Source organism: Hordeum vulgare, chromosome 2H (genome assembly GCF_904849725.1).
Source record: "Hordeum vulgare subsp. vulgare chromosome 2H, MorexV3_pseudomolecules_assembly, whole genome shotgun sequence".
NCBI lineage: Eukaryota > Viridiplantae > Streptophyta > Magnoliopsida > Poales > Poaceae > Hordeum > Hordeum vulgare.
In genome coordinates this window covers 79950712-79969522 of record NC_058519.1, presented here as the reverse complement: position 1 = coordinate 79969522, position 18811 = coordinate 79950712, and the positions used below count along the sequence as shown (strand labels likewise).

General features: G+C 43.0%; 2 protein-coding genes, 1 long non-coding RNA gene and 1 pseudogene across 4 annotated transcripts; 2 read left to right on the top strand and 2 right to left on the bottom strand.

Annotated features, from left to right (window-relative positions):
* Positions 1 to 1571: 1571 nt before the first annotated feature.
* LOC123425169 (glucan endo-1,3-beta-glucosidase 4-like) lies at positions 1572 to 6766 on the bottom strand. The gene is made up of 5 exons (XM_045108851.1): positions 6333 to 6766; positions 5014 to 5131; positions 2188 to 2484; positions 2070 to 2097; positions 1572 to 1977 (listed from the first exon to the last, which is right to left on the bottom strand). Exons 2-5 carry the CDS (start codon positions 5084 to 5086, stop codon positions 1776 to 1778), a joined length of 600 nt encoding a protein of 199 aa, XP_044964786.1. The 5' UTR covers positions 5087 to 5131; positions 6333 to 6766; the 3' UTR covers positions 1572 to 1775.
* On the bottom strand, positions 4231 to 5005 carry LOC123425170. The gene is made up of 2 exons (XR_006621790.1): positions 4627 to 5005; positions 4231 to 4534 (listed from the first exon to the last, which is right to left on the bottom strand). It is a non-coding gene; the product is annotated as an uncharacterized LOC123425170 (long non-coding RNA).
* Positions 6767 to 9970: 3204 nt separating the features above from the next.
* LOC123425165 (serine/arginine-rich SC35-like splicing factor SCL33) lies at positions 9971 to 13644 on the top strand. Of its 2 annotated transcripts, none has more exons than XM_045108846.1 (6): positions 9971 to 10076; positions 11060 to 11211; positions 12109 to 12186; positions 12860 to 13018; positions 13108 to 13188; positions 13286 to 13644. In XM_045108846.1, the coding sequence occupies exons 2-6, from the start codon at positions 11063 to 11065 to the stop codon at positions 13443 to 13445; spliced, it is 627 nt and encodes a 208-aa protein (XP_044964781.1). In that variant the 5' UTR covers positions 9971 to 10076; positions 11060 to 11062; the 3' UTR covers positions 13446 to 13644. The 2 variants fall into 2 exon arrangements, with proteins under 2 accessions (XP_044964781.1, XP_044964783.1); XM_045108848.1 differs by lacking the exon at positions 9971 to 10076 and adding an exon at positions 10249 to 10342.
* Positions 13645 to 14294: 650 nt separating this feature from the next.
* Positions 14295 to 14405, top strand: LOC123433644 (annotated as a pseudogene).
* The last annotated feature ends 4406 nt before the right edge of the window (positions 14406 to 18811 follow it).

The window sequence follows — 18811 nt, the reverse complement described above, 5'->3', positions numbered from 1 at the left end:
TGCCAGCAGTGTTTGTAAAACTCTGCCGGAAACCCATCTGGACCAGGGGCCTTGCCACACTTCAAACCTCCTATCGCGTCTAGCACCTCTTTCTCCGAGAAAGGAGCAGATAAAGACTCATTATCAGCCTCCCCAACTTGGGGAATATCTGCAACCTGGTACTCGTCCATAGTCACAAAACTATCTTGATGAGCACCAAAAAGCTGTTTATAATAGTTTGAGATGTATAATTTTAGGTTCTCATGACCAACTATAGTACCCTCATCCTGTTCAAGCTGCACTATCCTCTTCTTCCTGTGCTTGCCATTGGCTACTAAATGGAAGAACTTAGTGTTATTATGCCCAAGTATAATAGCTTTAACTTTTGCTCTATTCGCCCACTTCATCTCCTCCTCTCTAAGAAGAGTACGAAGCCTTTGTTCAGCCTCAAATCTGAGTTGACGATCATTTTCGTCCAGCACACATTTCTCAGCCTTTCTATCTAGCTCATCGATAAAGTTTATGAGCCTTTCCCGCTCATCTTTATATGTCCCCGAGACATGCTTAGCCCAGCCACGAAGGTATTGTCTCAGGTGTCTAATTTTATTTTTCCATCGTTGTACACTCGATGAGCCGCCCAAAGTCCTATTCCATTCCCTGTCTATCAACTCCAGAAATCCCTCCCTTAAGAACCAGCCGGATTCGAAAGAGAAACTGTCTCGATTACCCAGATGCAATGCATCCCCAGTATCCAACAGCAAGGGGGTATGATCGGAAATCGCCCTTTGGAGTGCACGGACTGTAACCAAAGGGAACTTCTGTTCCCAATCTACACTGGTAAGAACTCTATCTAACTTCTCAAAAGTTTGATTCGGCAGGGAATTTGTCCAAGTGAAATTCCTACCTGTGAGTTCTATCTCCCGCAATTCAAGGCTCTCAATAATAGTATTGAACAAAAATGGCCATCTACCATCAAAATTGTTATTATTCTTTTCATACGCCCATCGAATAATATTAAAATCACCACCAATCAGTAATGGCAGTTGATCATCGCATATGCGAACTAAATCCGCCAAGAATTCAGATTTAAGTTCAGGCTGAGCAGCCCCATAAACCGCTACTAGAGCCCACCTAAAACCATCCATTTTGGATGTAATTTTGAATTTGACCGCAAAATCGCCAAACACTACTTCCCTAACCTGGAGTGTGTCACATCTGACTCCAAGTAAGATCCCTCCGGATCTTCCTCTTAGAGGTAGACAATGCCCATCAAAATCAATCCCTGCGGAAAAAGCACTCAGAAACTGAGAAGAGAACTTATCTCTCCCTGTCTCTAGAACGGCAATAAAGTCTAACTGATGCTCCACCGTGGCGTCAGCGAGGAATCTTGTTTTAGCCAAGTCGCGTAGACCTCTGCTATTTCAAAAAATTCCTCTCATCTTTCATCGTAGAATTTCTTAGCAGTCTTAAAGCGGGCACTCCTACGGATAGCCGACACCGGATAAACTTTTCTATTCCAAGTCCGTATAATTTTCTCCCCATGTCCCTGGTCCGTATAACCAGGATCACCTGAAAAAAACACCCTTCACATGTAGTAGTATAGTTTGGTTTATAGAAGATCCGAGCTAACATGTACACCAAGTGATGGTTTACTTCTTGAAGAACAAAAACATGTAAAGATGATGACACTCTAGAGTTCCTCCCTCTCATGTAACCTGATAGTAATATTCTCTAGTGCGTACGTAAATTGCAACGAATGCCATGGAGCAAAATTTACAGTGGACCGGAGGCATCGATCAGAAGAAGAAGAGCGGCAGCAGGAGCAGCAGCACGCAGAGCGCCCGGCGAGCGCCGGCCATGACGCTGTCCGCATCGTCCACAGGGTTGAAGGAGCTGGCGGGGCTCCCCCCGAAGCCCGGCGTGAACGTCGACGGCGGGAAGAGGCTGGTAGGGGCGCTCGCCCCCGGCATCGTGCTGTTGGAGCCTCCCGCCATGGAGCTGCACGTCAACGCTTACACATGTCAGTTCTGAACTTCGTTGGAGGATACGGTGGTGCGCCATGCGCCATGGAAAACAGTACACGCGCTCACCTTCCGGCGAAGACGCACTGCCCGGAGCCTGCAAACGAGGAACCACGGGGAGGGAAGGATCAGAGCCCGCCGGCCGGGAACAAGAAGAAGAAGATGGTGTGTGGGGTGGTGTGCTTACTGGGGTCGTTGGGGGTGGTGATGGCGGTGCCGCTGAAGTTGCAGCTGGCGCCGGAGGCGGCGTTGCGCTGGTAGTAGTCGTTGTAGGCGTAGGAGGCGAGCGCCGGCAGGTCGTTGGCCTTGTAGCACTTGCCGCCGGGCTGGATCGGGCCGCAGTCGGCGTGGCCGGGGCCGCACGCGTAGTTGAGCCCCGTCTGCAGCGCCGTCGGGTCGGCGCCCTGCTGCGCCACGCAGAACAGCCCCGTCGCCAGCGACCGCCTCCTGCTCTCTTCCACTTCTTGTTCTTCAGACAAGGTGCCTGCATGCATATCGCAATGCAGAAACAAGCAGGTGAAAATCGTTGGGCAACAGAGAAGCCCGGAAATGCTGGAAATTGCAGGTTCACGTTCACAATCTGATTCATGTGTCACAAAATTGGTGCATGCATGCTGAAGTATTTAAGTAATAGGAGTATATATATTGAACATCATATTCAATACAAACAGTTCGAAGGACTCTAGAATAATCGAGAACACAACCAGCAAACTTGGGAAATTAGGGATGAAGACGGATCTCAACCGCCTTGACAAATTTCTTAATGTTTGTTTGTGCGTCTAGCTCTGTATCGGCTTTATACCATGTGCGGATCACTGTAATGTTGATGCTATTCCTGCAAGGTGCAAATGATTTTTGTACGGTTTTAAAAATGGTTTACTACCATGATTTTTGTACAGTTTTAAATATATTTGTACGGTTTTAAAAATTGTTTACTACCATGATTTTTTGCATTACCACAATAGTTGGCAAAACAATGTATATTTAACATAAAATAATAATCTTCTTTTTTAATTTCATATTTCTATTTTAGTAACAAATAGAAAATCTGAGCTTTTTTCAATATAAATTATCTTATTTAAATACCAGATCTGAAAAAGATAAAAAAAAATTCCAAATAATTACTTTTCTCGCAGATGTCCAGAGAAAATGTTCATCACATCCTTTAATATATATATTAAACATTATTCAATATAAAAATACCTTCGAATTATTACATTACTAAACGTGCGGCAAGGCCCATTTGCAATGTAAACAATTGTACAATAATGTTCGTTGTGTTTTATTAAAACAAACTGCATACTAAACTATGGAAAAAAGAAATGAAAAATAATGAAAAACATGAAAAACCGAACAATAACGAAGTCTGAAAAAACATTAAAGAAATCTTGTCTGGTCATTTTCCTTTTTTTAATTGTTTAAACTTACGATGTTATAAAGCTGTAGTATCCTTGTATGGTCAAAGCAGGCTGGTTGGTGTAGTGGCAGGGTCGTGTTAGTTCGATCGAGAGATCATAGGTTCTTTGGATGCGGCGGCTCCCTCTCCTCTATTTCTTCCATGCATGAAGAATACACAAGTATGACATCATCAAATATTCTTTTAATTTGCATTTTCAAAAATATTTATCTCCCAAATCGTTATCTCAATTAATGATCCTTTTCACAGTTGCTTTTTCATGATGAGATCTTTAAAGCTAGATTCCATGTTAACATGTTTTGATAAAAAAAAATTATCAGTACTTGCCATATTACTGTTACTTACTTGTCACATTATTATTCACTTAGTTGTCAAATTAAATTATCTTGAGTGTGAGCTTGATGAAGAACAACATAAACCATTAAAAAACTTGAAGCATGGTACTTGTGCATTTTTTATCTTTTTTTACCAATTTAATGCGCACTCTATAGCTTTAGATAGCACTGTAATGCTTTAAAAATATATTAATATTCCTGTAATTATGTATAACTTTTATGACAATTGTACATGTGTAATATGACAACTATGATGATGTAATTGTGGCAACCGGTAACGCATGAAATTTTTTCATCAAAAACATGTAAATATAGGATCTTGTTTTGAAGTCCTCGTCGAGACGAACATAGTGGTGGAAACGGATCTTCAATCAAATTATTGGTTTGTGAGATAAATCATTTTTAAAATTCAAAAAAATATTGTAATGATACCAGTACGAGGTAGAAGATTTGGGCAAGCACGCATGTCTACTCTATATTTTATATAAATAAAATTTCATTAAATATTGGATAGTAACTACATAAAAAAAGTGCATACATGCAGCCCTGGACGCAAGCCGTCGCACATGAATGGCCTAGTGCTGCGTGGCTCATTAGAATTTCCCATGATTAAATATAGTGGCAAGGGCCTTTCTGCAAAAAGATATGACACATGTTACCTGACATGCGGGCCAGGTCTGTCAGATACGTGGTCTATACTGTTAGCCCTTTTTGCAACAATTAGACTCTGAACTGGTACTGACTATCCGTCACGACGTGCCCAAGTGTGATAGTGTCCTTATCTATGATTAAATATAGTGACAGGGGTCAGGACATGTCTATGATTAAATATAGTGGCAGGGGTCTTTCTGCAAAAACATATGACACATGTTACCTGACATGTTGGCCAGGTCTGTCAGATACGTGGTTTATACGCTTACTGACGTGCAAAGTTTTGACGTGTCCAAGTGTGATAGTGTCCTGCAATTTTCTTAGTACAAAGGTTTTTTTCAGCTTTACAGTCTCCGTGCAAAGATGCGGTTCTACACTACACGAAGATGCAGTATGGGCATTTTCACTCAAGGGTTCAAGAACCTGAAAATGATCGCGGAGCAACCGCAAGCCAGAATGTGTTTGTTCGCAGCATATATAAAAGTCTACTCTACACTTTCATGTCGATGCGTTTCAAGGTCACACTAGGAAGGAATCTCAATAATGGAAAGTAGAAAGCGAGCGACCACCGAACCAACCCGAAAGCAAACGCTGCGCAATACGCATGTACCTGACGCGTTGGCGACGAGGAGGAACACGAGCAGGAGAACGCTGCTGCATCCCTGCAATCTTGTGCTCAACATCCTCCCAGCGTCCGATCGACTTGTATGATCCTCCTCCACAAACACCTGCCAAAATTCAGAGATGTACGTATCAGTATGTGCGATAGTACGTACCGGTACAGTAATTCAGTACTACTGTACTACCGAACTGCGTATTGTCGACATAAATTAGACAGAATTTTCAGCAGGAGACGTGTGGAGGAGAAGGGAAGATAGCGAGGCGCGTCGCGGTCGGTCAGACGAGATGTTTCTCATAATCTGACACATTAATCGCTGTCCAATCACAAGGGTTTGTCGGCACAATTGACAGGAAAAAAAAGAGGCATCGTCGGCACTAACTTAATTGGTGATGTGTATGTTTGAAGACATGGACTGAAAACTTCATATATAACTGCGAGATACATACTCCCTCTGTAAACATATGTAGTAAGACGGATTCGATGCACACAAAAAACATGGCTAGGGATGATTGGTGAACCTGAAACATCTAGCTACAGAATACTCGAATTGTTATTTCTAGAACGAAGTAGTACCCGAATTATCATTTTTGGAACGAAGCAGTCGAATTATTCATTGAATATCCACTCCGAAGTCCTTCACTTTATGTGTGACGACTGACGACTAAGATTGGATATCCTTCCAAAGTCGTTTAACTTTGTGTATGGCGAAGACTAGGATGACGCCGGCATGGGGCGCAACCATTCACCAACCGCCATCCTTGGCAAGAGCGCAAACATGATTGAAATCGCCACAATTCAAAGCCTTACAAATTAGTGCTGACGCATAAGTTCACAGCCTCGATAAGATTGTGCAATCTAACGAAAAAATAAATATGATCAGCTTCTTTCATCAAAGTATAAGGAACCAAACGGTGGCAGACAACTAGGTTAAAATTCGCTTAGCTGTGGACTGGAGCCTGAAGGGGGAAAACAGAGAAGACGCAAAAGCGTCATGAAGCATAAACCGAAATACTAGTAAGCTGGATCGTGTCGTGGAGAACACTCTACTGCTACTTTGTGGCAAATCGGCAACGGCCATCGGAAGGAAATCAGCAGAAGGGGTCCAATCCAAGAATTCGACGAGGGAGAGATTCCGATCGGAGGAAGGAAGGCGCCGACGGCACGCGCCCTAGTCCTAGAGACATCAATCAGCAGCAGCAAGCAAGAGAGAAATCCTTTTCTTCTTTCTTTGGAGGGAAACCTAATCCGAAGAAAGAAGAGGAACGCGAGAGCATCCACGGGAAGGGGAAATCGTGGGAGAAGCGTACCTTGATCGGCCACCGAATCACCGGCTTGGCGGCGCCAAGGAGGACCGATCCCGGTTTGCTCCTCGCTCTTCCTGGGGCTGGGGGGGCGACGGGAGCTGTGGCGGGCGCCTCGCGAGCCTTCTCAACTCTGGAGGACGCAAGCACGCGCGGAGTATGCTAAAAAGGAAAAGCTGTGCTGTGCTGTGCGGTGTCCTGGACTGCCTCTTTTTTGTTTGGTGTGTGCTGATAGAGTGTACAAGGTGTTTATGGGGAGGAGTAATTTCTGGGCCCAATCAACGGCATGTTGCGAGATAAAGTCGGTGTTTGAAGATGAAGATGCAGGGGAGCGAGCGTATGATGTGAGGAAGATATGGAGGGAGGAGCAGCCGCTGTAACGGCTGAGGGCGCACTCACGGTCGCACTCGCACGGAAGCTCGAGGGAAAGAAGGGAGAAGAATATCGGTAGGCCGGCTTTCTTTTCTGGCGTGTGTGTATGCGCGCGTGTCCCTTTTCTTTTTTACGTCGTGAGCTTGAGACACCACCGTCTTGAGATTCTCCTTTGGAAGGAGTGAAAAAAAAAACTGCAGTAAAGAAGTGCAGTTAGGCGTGCATGCACTTTCCAGATGTCCGATGGCTCTGCCCAACTCGCAAAAAAGAAAAGAGAATTCCGTTCAAAAAAAAAAGAATTAAAAAAAGAGCATGGCTACATATTCTGGACATGACTTTCCTCGACAACAGAAAACAGAGAAGGGAAAAAGAGCAATGGCTTTGCCCGGATGAACTACGCGGCTCCGAGAATCTCGCGCACGAAAAGCTCACATGGGTATGCAAAGCTGTGCGTAATCTGGGCATGACTGCATATTCACTACTACTAGTACTCCTTGACATGCATCATTAAACTTTTTCTCTGTTTTATCCTTCAAAAAATATAGTACTTCCTTTTTATGAAACGTGGGTGAAGATTTTCGTGCTGCCATGTTGGCCACGCCTCGTGCGTCTTCTAGTTTACCTCTCGTGCTACGGAGTTCGTGGGTGTAGACTGCAGTACGAAATTACGAAAAGTAGGCAGAGCTTTTCGCTCTACAAAGTTCGTCACCTGCCGGATTCTGTCAGTTATGTCTCGTACTGTGCAGCGTGTCGATGGAGTGTTTGTTTGACATACGTGGAGGGAAGATGGTGGCATAGGTCGTTGGTACTACCACATCGACCGCAAACGACGTCCCGATCGGGTGCCGCATTCTGTGGCCATTCTGGACCTTTCCATCTCCATCGCTTGGATCCCTACACGATGTACTCCTGCCTGACTTTATTTACAATAAGATGGTTACGCACTCTTACATAACTTCCTCTAATCTAATTCTCTCCCCCCCCCCCCCCACCTCCACCTGATTCTCGTGGGTGGGGGCCGGCCCACTTTTTGTTCCAACTAAACCACGCCAACTCAGTTGTCACGTAGGTTTACGTAGGTCTTGTACGTAGGTGTAGCAAAGCCGGTTTATTTATTACCACCTGTAAGACGCACTTCTACTTTGGGTTTGTATCTATACCTTCTTCTTCTTTTTTATTGAGAAAGAAAAATAAGATTGAAGTAAATGGAGTGATTTCATTGGTAGTGACTGCTGATATTTATATGTCTTGAACGGTCATGAATACATGTCGGTTACAATAATCGCGATGTTTAGAAAAGGTACGGCAACGGTTTGAGAGACACAGCGTATGGGCACAACCAATATTCTAACTGCTAGATAGAATATTCTAAGGAATATGCTAATTGCCTAATTAGGCTAAATATAAAGATATTTTATTTCTAACACTCCCCCTTAGACAACGCTGTTAGTAATCTTTGTTGTCTTGAGTGCTGAAAAATCTTGCATTTTGTTAATTGTCTTGATCTTCTAACTTCAAGAGTCCTTGATCTTATACTGTCTATGTTTTTTGATTTTTTGTGTGAAAAATATAAGGAAAACAATTAGAATTTAATATATATTGTTAGGATAATTAATTATCTCATTCAAAACTACATGAGAAATCTGTTGGGAAGCTCATAAGTTTATTTCTAGGAAAATTCTCCCCCTGAATTTTGCAAATTTTGTAGTCATCTCATACCAATGCCATGAACATACTTTTGAAATGTTGCTCGTGGTAAAGACTTAGTGAACAAATCTACAATATTTTCATGAGATTTTATTTGCAAAATGTTAATTTTTTCATCTTTCTGTAATTGATGAGGAAAAAAATAGTTTTGGGGAGATAAGTCATGTGATATTACTTTTAATATATCCCATATGCATTTGGGCAACACATGCAACGTAGGTGATTCTAATTAACCGATTCCACATGACGTCTGAATATGGTTTATCATTCTACGAAGCCATACATATTCTCGTGAGGCTTCAAATAATGCAATTATTTCAAAATGATTAGTGGAGGTTGCTACCAAAGTCTGTTTTGTTGACTTCCATGAAATAGCAGTTTCACCATATAAAAATACAAACCCTCTTTGTGACCTCGCATTATGGGGATCACAAAGATATCCAGCGTCAGTATAACCAATGAGGCTCATGTCTTGATTTTTTCGATAGAATAAACCAAGATCTTTAGTACCTTGTAAATATCCGAAGATATTATTTACACCTGCCCTATGGCACTCGAAACATAGTGGACCTGCACTATGTTGAACCAGTAAATTTATCGCAAATGCAATATCTGATCTAGTACAATTTGCAAGATATATTAGTGCTCCTATGGCACTCAGATATGGGAACTAGGTCGCAATACCTCCTCGTTATCATCCCTAGGTCTAAAGGGATCCTTATTCATATCAAGTGATTGGACGACCATAGGTGTTTTGGACGGATAGGATCCTTATTAATTTCAAATTTCTTTCTGCTATATTCATTACAATGCTTCGATGTTGCAGTTATTACGACTTTTTTATGGACTTGGTCAAACATATGACGTTAAATTTCTTTCTCCTATATGAAAATATTTCAATATGACTTAGAGTAAAGCTAGAACTTTGAAATGGAGGGAGTGCTTTCAAGTCAAAAAAAATGATAAAACAATCTAGATCTAGATATTTCAATGCATACATATTTTTATGTGCTTGCAAATTTCATTGACAAGAATCCAACTACGTGTCAATGTAAAAAATTATAAGGTTAATGTATACCCTTTCATTAAAAAAAGGGGCATCCAACGGTTCTGATTTTTTAATTAAGGTTAATGTATACTTTTGTCAATAAAATGTTTGTGGAGGAAAGCACCAACTTTATATCCCTTCGAACACTGATTTTTTCCGTTGTCAAGGAGAAAATTTACAAGTCATACGAGACTCAACATTATATGTATTTTTTTACACTCTTGAATTCTCTACGTTTTCAATATCTGTTTTTTTGATTTCATCGTTTTATTTTGTTTTGTTTGGCCTTAATTTTCAACAGTTTCTCGAAGAAAAATACTTAAAAATTATGAAAGTTCAAAACGTAAACGGCCACAAACTGAAATAACAACAAATGGAGAGGGAGAAGCCCATCCACCTATGATCCAAAACGGTCCCGGCCCACTGCATCCACCACCGTCCAACCGCACAGGCCAGGACGGGTGTCCCGATCCAACGCCTGCGCGACATCGGCTCACTCGATAAAGGCAGCCCCACTCCCCGTCGCGTCGGGAAGCTTCCGGACTACGCTCGAACCTTGATCTCCTCCTCTCCCTGCTCCTCCCCTCGGGCGCCGCCCCTCCGATCGATCCATCCTGTCCGCGGTAAAGCTTCGCTCGATTTGCTCGGTATAGATTGGTTGCCTGTGATCATCCGTCTGCTAGTTTCCCCTAATCACTGCGATGTGTTTCTGATTCCGGATTTCTTATGATACCCTAGGAAAGGAAATTTACGCAGTTTATATTCCAAAATTATCGCCGGTCCTGGTTGACGATTCCGCTCATGATACGATCCTAGTGCAAGATGTAAGCTGATGATCGGTGGCGGTTGTAATCGCGTATCAGATCTGTTGGGTCGTTAGGCTATCTGGGTAGGTCTGAAGCAAATTCTTGGTGCGGCAGCGTGATATCGTTTAGTTGTTGCTCTGATTTTTTTCGGTGCCAGTGTTCATGTTCGTTCATGCTTATAATAACCGTGGAGGTAGCCGCTATTTCATTGTCACCCGTTCGTCATTCCCTTGTGTTGATTAGAGAAAGTCTTCTTGATCTCTGCTTTTAAGAGATACTTACAAATTTCTGTTCGACATTTGACCCTGCGGACCTGATAGTTTTAGATGATATGGGTTGTGCTGGCTAATCGTTTTCTGGATAAATGTCGCTGATTAAGTGCAACTTTAGTAAATCAGTGTCATTTATTTTGGGACGGAGGGAGTACGAGTTATTCTTAGGAAGGGAATTATGTAAACGTACAAGCTTGTGTGTTAGTGTCATCTTTAGTAACTAATGTTTGCATAAATGTAACAATATATTATGATCGAATTTTTAATGAGAAAAAATGTGATGCTGAAGTGATGATATATTGTACACTGGACAAAATAATTCTGTTTTGAGAAGGTATCATCACAATCTTCTCCCTGTTTGAACATAGATTGTCCCTCGAAGTTGGTACTTGATGGTTAGATTATCACTTGCTTAATCTTCATTGTGCATACGTTGTTGATTTATGAAGTATGGACAAGTAGGCTAGTATGGTCATTTTGTGGTGCATGGAATTGTTTTAGTAATAATGCTTTATGGTTTTATTCTAGACCATGAGAAGAGGCTACAGCTACAGTCCATCGCCGCCACCAAGAGGCTACAGGGGAAGGGCTCGTAGCCCTAGTCCCCGTGATCGTTATGATGGCCGGGGTAGAGATCTCCCAACCAGTCTTTTGGTCAGGAACCTTCGTCGTGACTGCAGGTAAGGTTTTCACAGAACCTCCTCCCAGGCTAGTACAAGCATCTATTTTTTTTATTTGTGCAATTTCTTACCTAAACTCATCTTGGTTGAACCTATGGTAAATGCATATCTGACATTCTATCCTCATTTTATTTTGATGAAGAAATGTGTGTTTATCTTCAACTAGGATAGTTTTCTAAGTCTAATAATATAGACATTTAGTTTACTTTATTGCTTGGTGGTAATAAATAAGCCCATCTTCGGTTGTTGCCCCGTGCCTTTCCATGTGGCAGATTCAGCACTAATGAGGCATCAATTTCAAAATGCATCTAGGAATAGGCAATTCGTCATATGTGTTAGCTAAACTTCCTCCTAGGCCAATACTAGCATGCTGTGTATATAGTAATATTTGTGGAATTTCTTACCTAAACTCACCTAGGTGCAACACATTCAGAAAATATTGTAAATGCATCTTTGGCGTTCTATCCTTATTCTATTTTGAAGCATGGGTGTATTCATGTTCAACTAAGGTAGTTTTTAAGTCTACACATTTAGTTTTGAATATAGCTTGGTGATATCCATATTAATTGTCGCAACTTTAGTACACTGCGACAATTAATATGGATCGGAGGGAGTAATAAAATAAACCCATCTTTAGTTGTTACCCCATGCCTTTCCATGTGGGGTCAGCACTAACCAATAGGAATCAACTTCAGAATGCATCCTTGAATAGGCAATTAGTCATATGTGTTACCTCTTGCAATCTGCTGCTTAACTGGCTTTTGTCCGTGCGCTTCTCTCCTTCCTTCCTATCTTGGCTGTTTCGTAGGTTATCAGTTTCTTATTCTTTCTATGTAAGTGATGTGGTTTCTTCTTTCCCCCTAGCCCTTTTTAACTCATCATCAATTATGAACGCAGGCCAGATGACCTTCGCCGGCCATTTGCACAGTTTGGTCGTCTTAAAGATGTATATATTCCAAGGGATTACTATACTCAGTAAGGCACTCTATTTAGACTGTTGTTCATCGTCCATTATAACTGCAGATATTAGCAATTTTATTGGAGTAACATACTGCCATTTTTATATTTGCTATTCGAGCTTTGTAGGATAGCACATGCCGCTGTAGTCATAGGATAATCCACCTAGCAAGATAGTTCTTTGCAATGTAGTTGTATCAGCATACATTAGATACTTTTGTCAACCCCTTGGAATTAACAGTGGAAGTAATCTTTTGAAGACATTTGTTAAGAGTACTCTTGAAGAGAAGGAAAGATAGAGAAGTTGCAAGTTAAGAAACATGCAGTTAAAGATTATTGTTGAAGAGAATGGAAGAAATAGAGACTTGCAAGTTAAGAGACATACAAATGCAACTAAGATCACTATTGAAGAGAATGGAAGATATAGTTACAGGTTTAAGAGATTTGCAAGTCGTCATGAAGAGTTGGAAGTCTGTATTAGAACTCTTATGAAGTGCAAGGTCAGCAGCGAGTGCACTTATTTACTTGTTTTACTTAATCTGTGTGTGTCTTCGACTATTGGAAGTTAAACACTGTTTGGTTGCTGTGTACTACTTTGAAGAATTTTTGTTATATTGCTCAGGACTATAGGCTTTTAATAACCCTTTTTAAGGATGGATATGATCTTTCTACTTTGTTGGGTCTGTTGCAGGGAGCCGCGGGGATTTGGTTTTGTCCAGTACTTTGATCCCGATGATGCTGCAGACGCAAAATACTACATGGATGGACAGGTCATTCTTGGCAGAGAAGTCGCAGTTGTTTTTGCACAGGAGAACAGAAAGAAGCCTGCTGAGATGAGAACCAGAGAAAGGTTTGCTCTTCGCACCACATGTACCTTGTAATAAGTTAAACTCCAAGTGCAAGAACGCTCAGTTCATTATTTGCTTGCACCTCGTGCAGTAGCAGGGGTCGGTCTTACGATCAATGTCACTCCCCTTCTCCAAGGGGCCGTCCATCTTACCGTGGCCGAAGCTACTCAAGGTACGCATCTCCTTGCATCTTCATCCTGGCCTCCTGGGTGCCAGGCTTGAGATTCTTCGCCCCTTAATGACACGCCAAACCTGCTACCTTTTGACAGGTCTCCATCCCCTCGGCCTGCGAGGCGCAGATTCAGAGACGAGTCCCCCTTGCGCTCCCGTTCACCTGTGGACAGCGGATCGAGGAGCGTGAGTCCTCCATTGGATGGGAAGTACGGCAGGTCCTCACGAAGAGAGAGGTCGATTTCGGTTAGCGGATGAACAGCAGTAGCTCTGCTCGGGGTTTAGAACAGACTTTCACGCGGTGATCTAGTTTGCTATCCCTTTTGTGTGGACCGTGCTATCTGTGGATTTATGTAGAGAAGATTGCCGTCATGTATCAGCAAGATATGTCAAACTGCGTCTGTGACTGTACTTCTGCACTAGATTATTCAGCGCATAAAATAAATATGACCCTGCATATCCGTCGCGGGCAACACTGGGCTTGGGTATATGAACAGCACATAAGTTTGGGCGACAAAAAATAATCCAAACTGTCCAAGCTAAAATGATGTCATCTTATTTTCAGCTTCTGCATTTCAAGCTCATCTCTCCTATGCACATAAAATAATTTCTAACAGACCATTCTTGTTGACCAAGAAAGTGAATGGCCCTTTTGACGGGAATGACTACACATGAATGCTTTTTTTTCCCGGTGCATGGGTTTCTGCATGATGAACACAATTAAGCATGAACATATCTGCACCATCGTTCCCACGGCCGGTGATCGTGATCATCAACACAACAAAGCACAGCGTGCATGAACGAAAAGAGGCGGCGACAGATTTTCTTCCACGCGCAAGCGCCGTCGCACGATCGCGAAAAGGCCGCGTAGGACGGCCGTGGACAGCTGCTTTGGGCCGTTTGCGTCACTGCTCCCGGGCTGACAGCGAATCAAGACCACGTGGGCTTTGCTAGTGCGTTCGTGGGAACGGGCCGGGCAGGGGCAGCGGAGGGCAAGCAGAGGATGCACAAATGGTTTCGTTTAGTCCCACCTCGGCTGGCTAGGGCAGAGAGTGCGGGGGAGCTGAGCTACATAAGAGCGGGTGGCGCATGGGGTGAAAGGCACGCAGCTGCGTGGTGAGCACAAAGCGAACTATTCTTTCGCCTTTTACTAAAGAATACCGTGTGCACGCCACACCCAGCAGCATACCCTAATTTTTGAAGGGTGTCTTCTCCCTGTGAGAAGCCCCCACCAAGTATGAATTTCAATTTTTTTTTGTGTTCGGATAAAATCTCCAAATAAATGGTTCTCTTTGTGCGAGAGCAACAGCAGTTCTGAATTCCGAAATTTTGGTGGTATTTGGACAAAATTTCTCAATAAAACGGTCTCAGCTACAGCTAAAAAGGAGGGCGCGAATGAAATTACTGTACTGACCGTGACAGCTACAGCTAAAAATGTCAGTTTTCCTTGGCCTGGATAGCTACAGCTAAAAAGGGGGCGCGAACGAAATTACTGTACTAACCGTGACAGCTGTAGCCCACAAAGGTGATAGTCTCTTCCACACAGGCACGAATGTGTGCGATGAGCTGAGCCAGGTGGATTGGCCCATTAACATCATTGCGAGCTAAACCTTTTTTCACGCAAATGTCGGGTGAAATCAACAAGACGCGTGCTGACCTCGTTCGGGATCGACTGAAACAAACGTCGGCGTTGGACGCAAGATTCCGTCAACTCGCTTAGTTCGCCCATTAACATCCACCACCCATCCCCGATCAAGAAGACGCTGAGGATGATGAGCGTTGGGTCGCTGTCATTTGCTTACTTCATGCGGATTTGTGGCCTCTGCTTACTTCAAATTCAACCATATGTTGTCCATCATGGAATGAGTTTGTTGATCGAGGCCGGTCACATTACTTGCATGATGCTCGCGGTGCGAGAGTGAGACAGGCTGGCCCGCTTAATTTGTCCGCGAACCCGAGCGGTCGACCGATAGCTACATCCATCGGTAGGCTGATGATGATGAGTTAGCGATCAGATTTAAGTATAGATAGATAGATGGACCCAATAATTGGCCATTTGATCTTTGGCGGCCGATTAGCCATCTCGCTATCCTTGTAAATCTCAGAGTTAACGTTTTCTATGCGGGTCGTCTCCCAAAGAAAGAAACATGTGGAGCTAGCTGCACATGTCACTAGGATATCGCTGCCCCCCAAAATCCAAATGCGTACTACGTGTTGCGATTAGTCCACGGATCGAAAAAAGAAGGGGCTCGTGATGGTTGATTAATGCGGCTAAACAGCTGGACTCGTCGCTGGCCAAGCTGGAGCCTTTGATCCCTACGTACACACGCCATTCTTAACACCCAATCATGCTCCTATACTACATGCAGTTGCTTAATACTCCCTCCGTTCTACTCCCTCCGTTCCAAAATATAAGACCTTTTAGAGATTTCATTAGAAGACTACATACGAAGTAAAATGAGTGAATCTATACTCTAAAATGTGTCTATGTACATCTGTACGTAGTTCATAGTGTTATCTCTAAAAGGTCTTATATTTAGGAACGAAGGGAGTAAAATTCTTGTCTTAGATTTATCTATAAATGAATGTATCAAGCCATATTTTAGTATTTAGATACATTCATTTCTAGACAAACCTAAGACAAAAAAATAGAATGCAAAGAGTACTACTTTCAGTTGTTATCAGTGGTGGTGGTGACTAATTAAACTCGTACACCCAATGAAACAGTTCATGGAGAGGGCACGCCCATGGCTCAATCCAATCCACATCTCCCTCTCTTGCCTGCCTGCCTGCCTCCCTACTCATCTGGGATTTGTTTTGTGTATTTCTGTGTATTATTAAGTCAGAGGGGCCAGGCGTGTACTTTTAACCTAACATCACATGGATGTATGTGTACTCGTAATCGTTGGGGATGATGCATAGATCAGCGCCAAGATCTTGGAACAGCGGACTGTAGATGAATGCTGGGGCTGCCTTTCCCAGCTGTCGTGTGTAGAGGTGGTACCTGCTGGTTATTGCTTGATCTGGATCGATCCGTGCAAATAATTGTGTGCACTCAATAAAATAGTATAGGTCTTAGGGACATGTTAGATCCTTTCATTCTTATAAGCTATCTATGAGGAAAGTGGAAATTTGTCAGGTTATGCACTGGGTTTCATCGATGAAATCGTACATGCCTACCTCAAAAATACTTCCTCCGTTCCAATTTTTTTGTTTTAGGTTTGTCTAAAAATGAATGTATCTAAGTATTAAAACATGACTAGATGCATTCATATCTAGACAAATGTAAACCAATAATTTTAAGACCGAGGAAGTATATCGGCCCTGTTTGGATACTCTAACCGGGTTAGAGGTTAGAGTTAGATTCTAACCCTCAACTAACCCTAAACTAACTCTAACCCAAGAGGTGTTTGGATGAGAGGGTTAGATTGGCAATAAATGCCCTTTCTCAATCATTTGGTTACTTTTATCCATATTCACTGCCGGATTTGGTGTGGCAGATCGTTGTGTGGCCGGCAGGGCGCGGCGCGGCGGGGCGTGGCGGCCCGGCGGCGGTGCGCAGCGGGGCGCTGCGGGGCGGCCCGGCGGCGGTGCGCGGCGGGGCGCGGCGGGGCGGGGCGGGGCGGGGCGGCCCGGGGCAGGGCGCGGCGGGGCGGCCCGGCGGCGGTGCGCGGCGGGACGGGGCGGGGCGGGGCTGGCCGCGGCAGGGCGCAGCGGCCGGCGGCTGGGGCTGCGGGAGGGAGGGCGACGGGGTATTGGCTATGTAATCCAGTAGGAAGATCCACAAGACTATGTAAGCAACACCTGCACACAAATAGCAAATCCTCGCAACCCAACGCGTGGAGGGGTTGTCAATCCCTCGTGGGTAAAGTAAGGACAGATTGATGGATGCAAATAAGAGTGATAGCAAATAAAACACATCAAGGTATTTTTAGGTCTTTTGATGATATAGATCTGAAAATAAAAGAGCAAATAAAATAGAAACGTGAATATCAAAGTAGAGATTGCAAATGGATGATGTGAAGTAGACCCAGGGGCCGTAGGTTTCACTAGTAGGTTCTCTCAAGAAAATAGCAAACGGTGGGTAGACAAATTACTGTTGGGCAATTGATAGAAGAGCAAATAATTATGACGATATTAAAGACAATGATCATGTATATAGGCATCACGTCCAAGACAAGTAGACCGACTTCTGCATGCATCTACTTCTATTACTCCACACATCAACCGCTATCCCGCATGCATCTAGTGTATTGAGTTCATGGAGAAACGGAGTAATGCCTTAAGAATGATGACATGATGTAGAAACGATCTATTCATGTAGGAATATACCCATCGTTTTATCCTTGATAGCAACAATACACGTGTGTCATGTCTCTCTTTGTCACTGAGATTGAGCACTGCAAGATTGAACCCATTACAAAGCACCTCTTCCCATTGCAAGATAAAAGATCAAGTTGGCGAGACAAAAACCAAATATCGGAGAATAAATACGAGGCTATAATAATCAAGCATTAATATGTTTTCATAGATCTGATCATAAACTCACAATTCATCGGATCCCAACAAACACACAACAAAAGAAATAATTACATCATATGGATCTCCAAGAGACCATTGTATTGAGAAACAAAACAAGAGATAAAGCCATCTATCTACTGCCTACGGACCCATACGTCTGATATGAACTACTCACGCATCACCGGAGGAGCACCAATGAGGATGGTGAACTCCTCCGTGATCGTGTTCCTCTTCGGAAAGGGCTCTAGATTGAATTTCGTGGCTTCTGGAACTTGCGGCGGCTGAAATGATTTTTCGTCGACTCCCCTAGGGTTTTCTAAATATTGGGGTATTTATAGAGCTTAGAGGCAGTGGAGGAGGCTCCACAGGGCCCCACTAGATACCACGTCGTGCCAGGGAAACTCAGCGCACCGTGGTGTCTAGTGGGCCACCTGGGCCTCATGTGCTGATCATTCTTGGCTCCCAAGTTTCCTTCCGGTCCAAAAAAAATCTCTATACTGTCATCTGATATTGATTTTGTACAAAGAAAAAAACAACAACTGGCACTAGGCACTATGTCAATAGGTTAGTCGCAAAAAATGATATAAAGTTGCTATAAAATGATCATAAAACATCCAAGAATGATAATATAGTAGCATGGAACAATAAAAAATTATAGATACGTTGGAGAGGTATCACATAACCAGCAACTATTTCTCATAAAACTCATCATTATAGGGTAGCAATCAATTCACATGTCATGGTTCAAACAATGCATTCTCTTGAAACTTAACAATATATGTTCTTAGTCATCAAACAATTGCAATGCATCTTATTTTCAGCAAAGTCTAAGTAAGAGCTCCACATACTCAATTATCATATAGTCTTCTATGATTGCTAATACTCAAAGCATATTTTTAGAACAAGCAACATCCATCGAACACATAGAAAGATAGGGGATTAATGTTTCGCCTCCCAATGCACTTATCATAAAGATAATTGTCAACAATAATGAATCATGACGAAATATATTTGACTGGATATATGTGCATGGATCTTTCCCCACCACATGGTGCTTGACAGGTAATAGGTTAAGGTTGGAATAAGAAGTTGACTCAAGATGA

Bases quoted from the DNA above. Each gene is read 5' to 3' on its own strand.
- LOC123425169 (XM_045108851.1), bottom strand. From the start codon at position 5,086: ATGTTGAGCACAAGATTGCAGGGATGCAGCAGCGTTCTCCTGCTCGTG. The intron at 2,098-2,187 runs GTAAGCACACCA...CCTCGTTTGCAG, and splicing joins CACCACCCCCAACGACCCCA to GCTCCGGGCAGTGCGTCTTC. The intron at 1,978-2,069 runs GTGAGCGCGTGT...GTTGACGTGCAG, and splicing joins CAGTGCGTCTTCGCCGGAAG to CTCCATGGCGGGAGGCTCCA.
- LOC123425165 (XM_045108846.1), top strand. From the start codon at position 11,063: ATGAGAAGAGGCTACAGCTACAGTCCATCGCCGCCACCAAGAGGCTAC. The intron at 11,212-12,108 runs GTAAGGTTTTCA...TTATGAACGCAG, and splicing joins AACCTTCGTCGTGACTGCAG to GCCAGATGACCTTCGCCGGC. The intron at 12,187-12,859 runs GTAAGGCACTCT...GGTCTGTTGCAG, and splicing joins CCAAGGGATTACTATACTCA to GGAGCCGCGGGGATTTGGTT.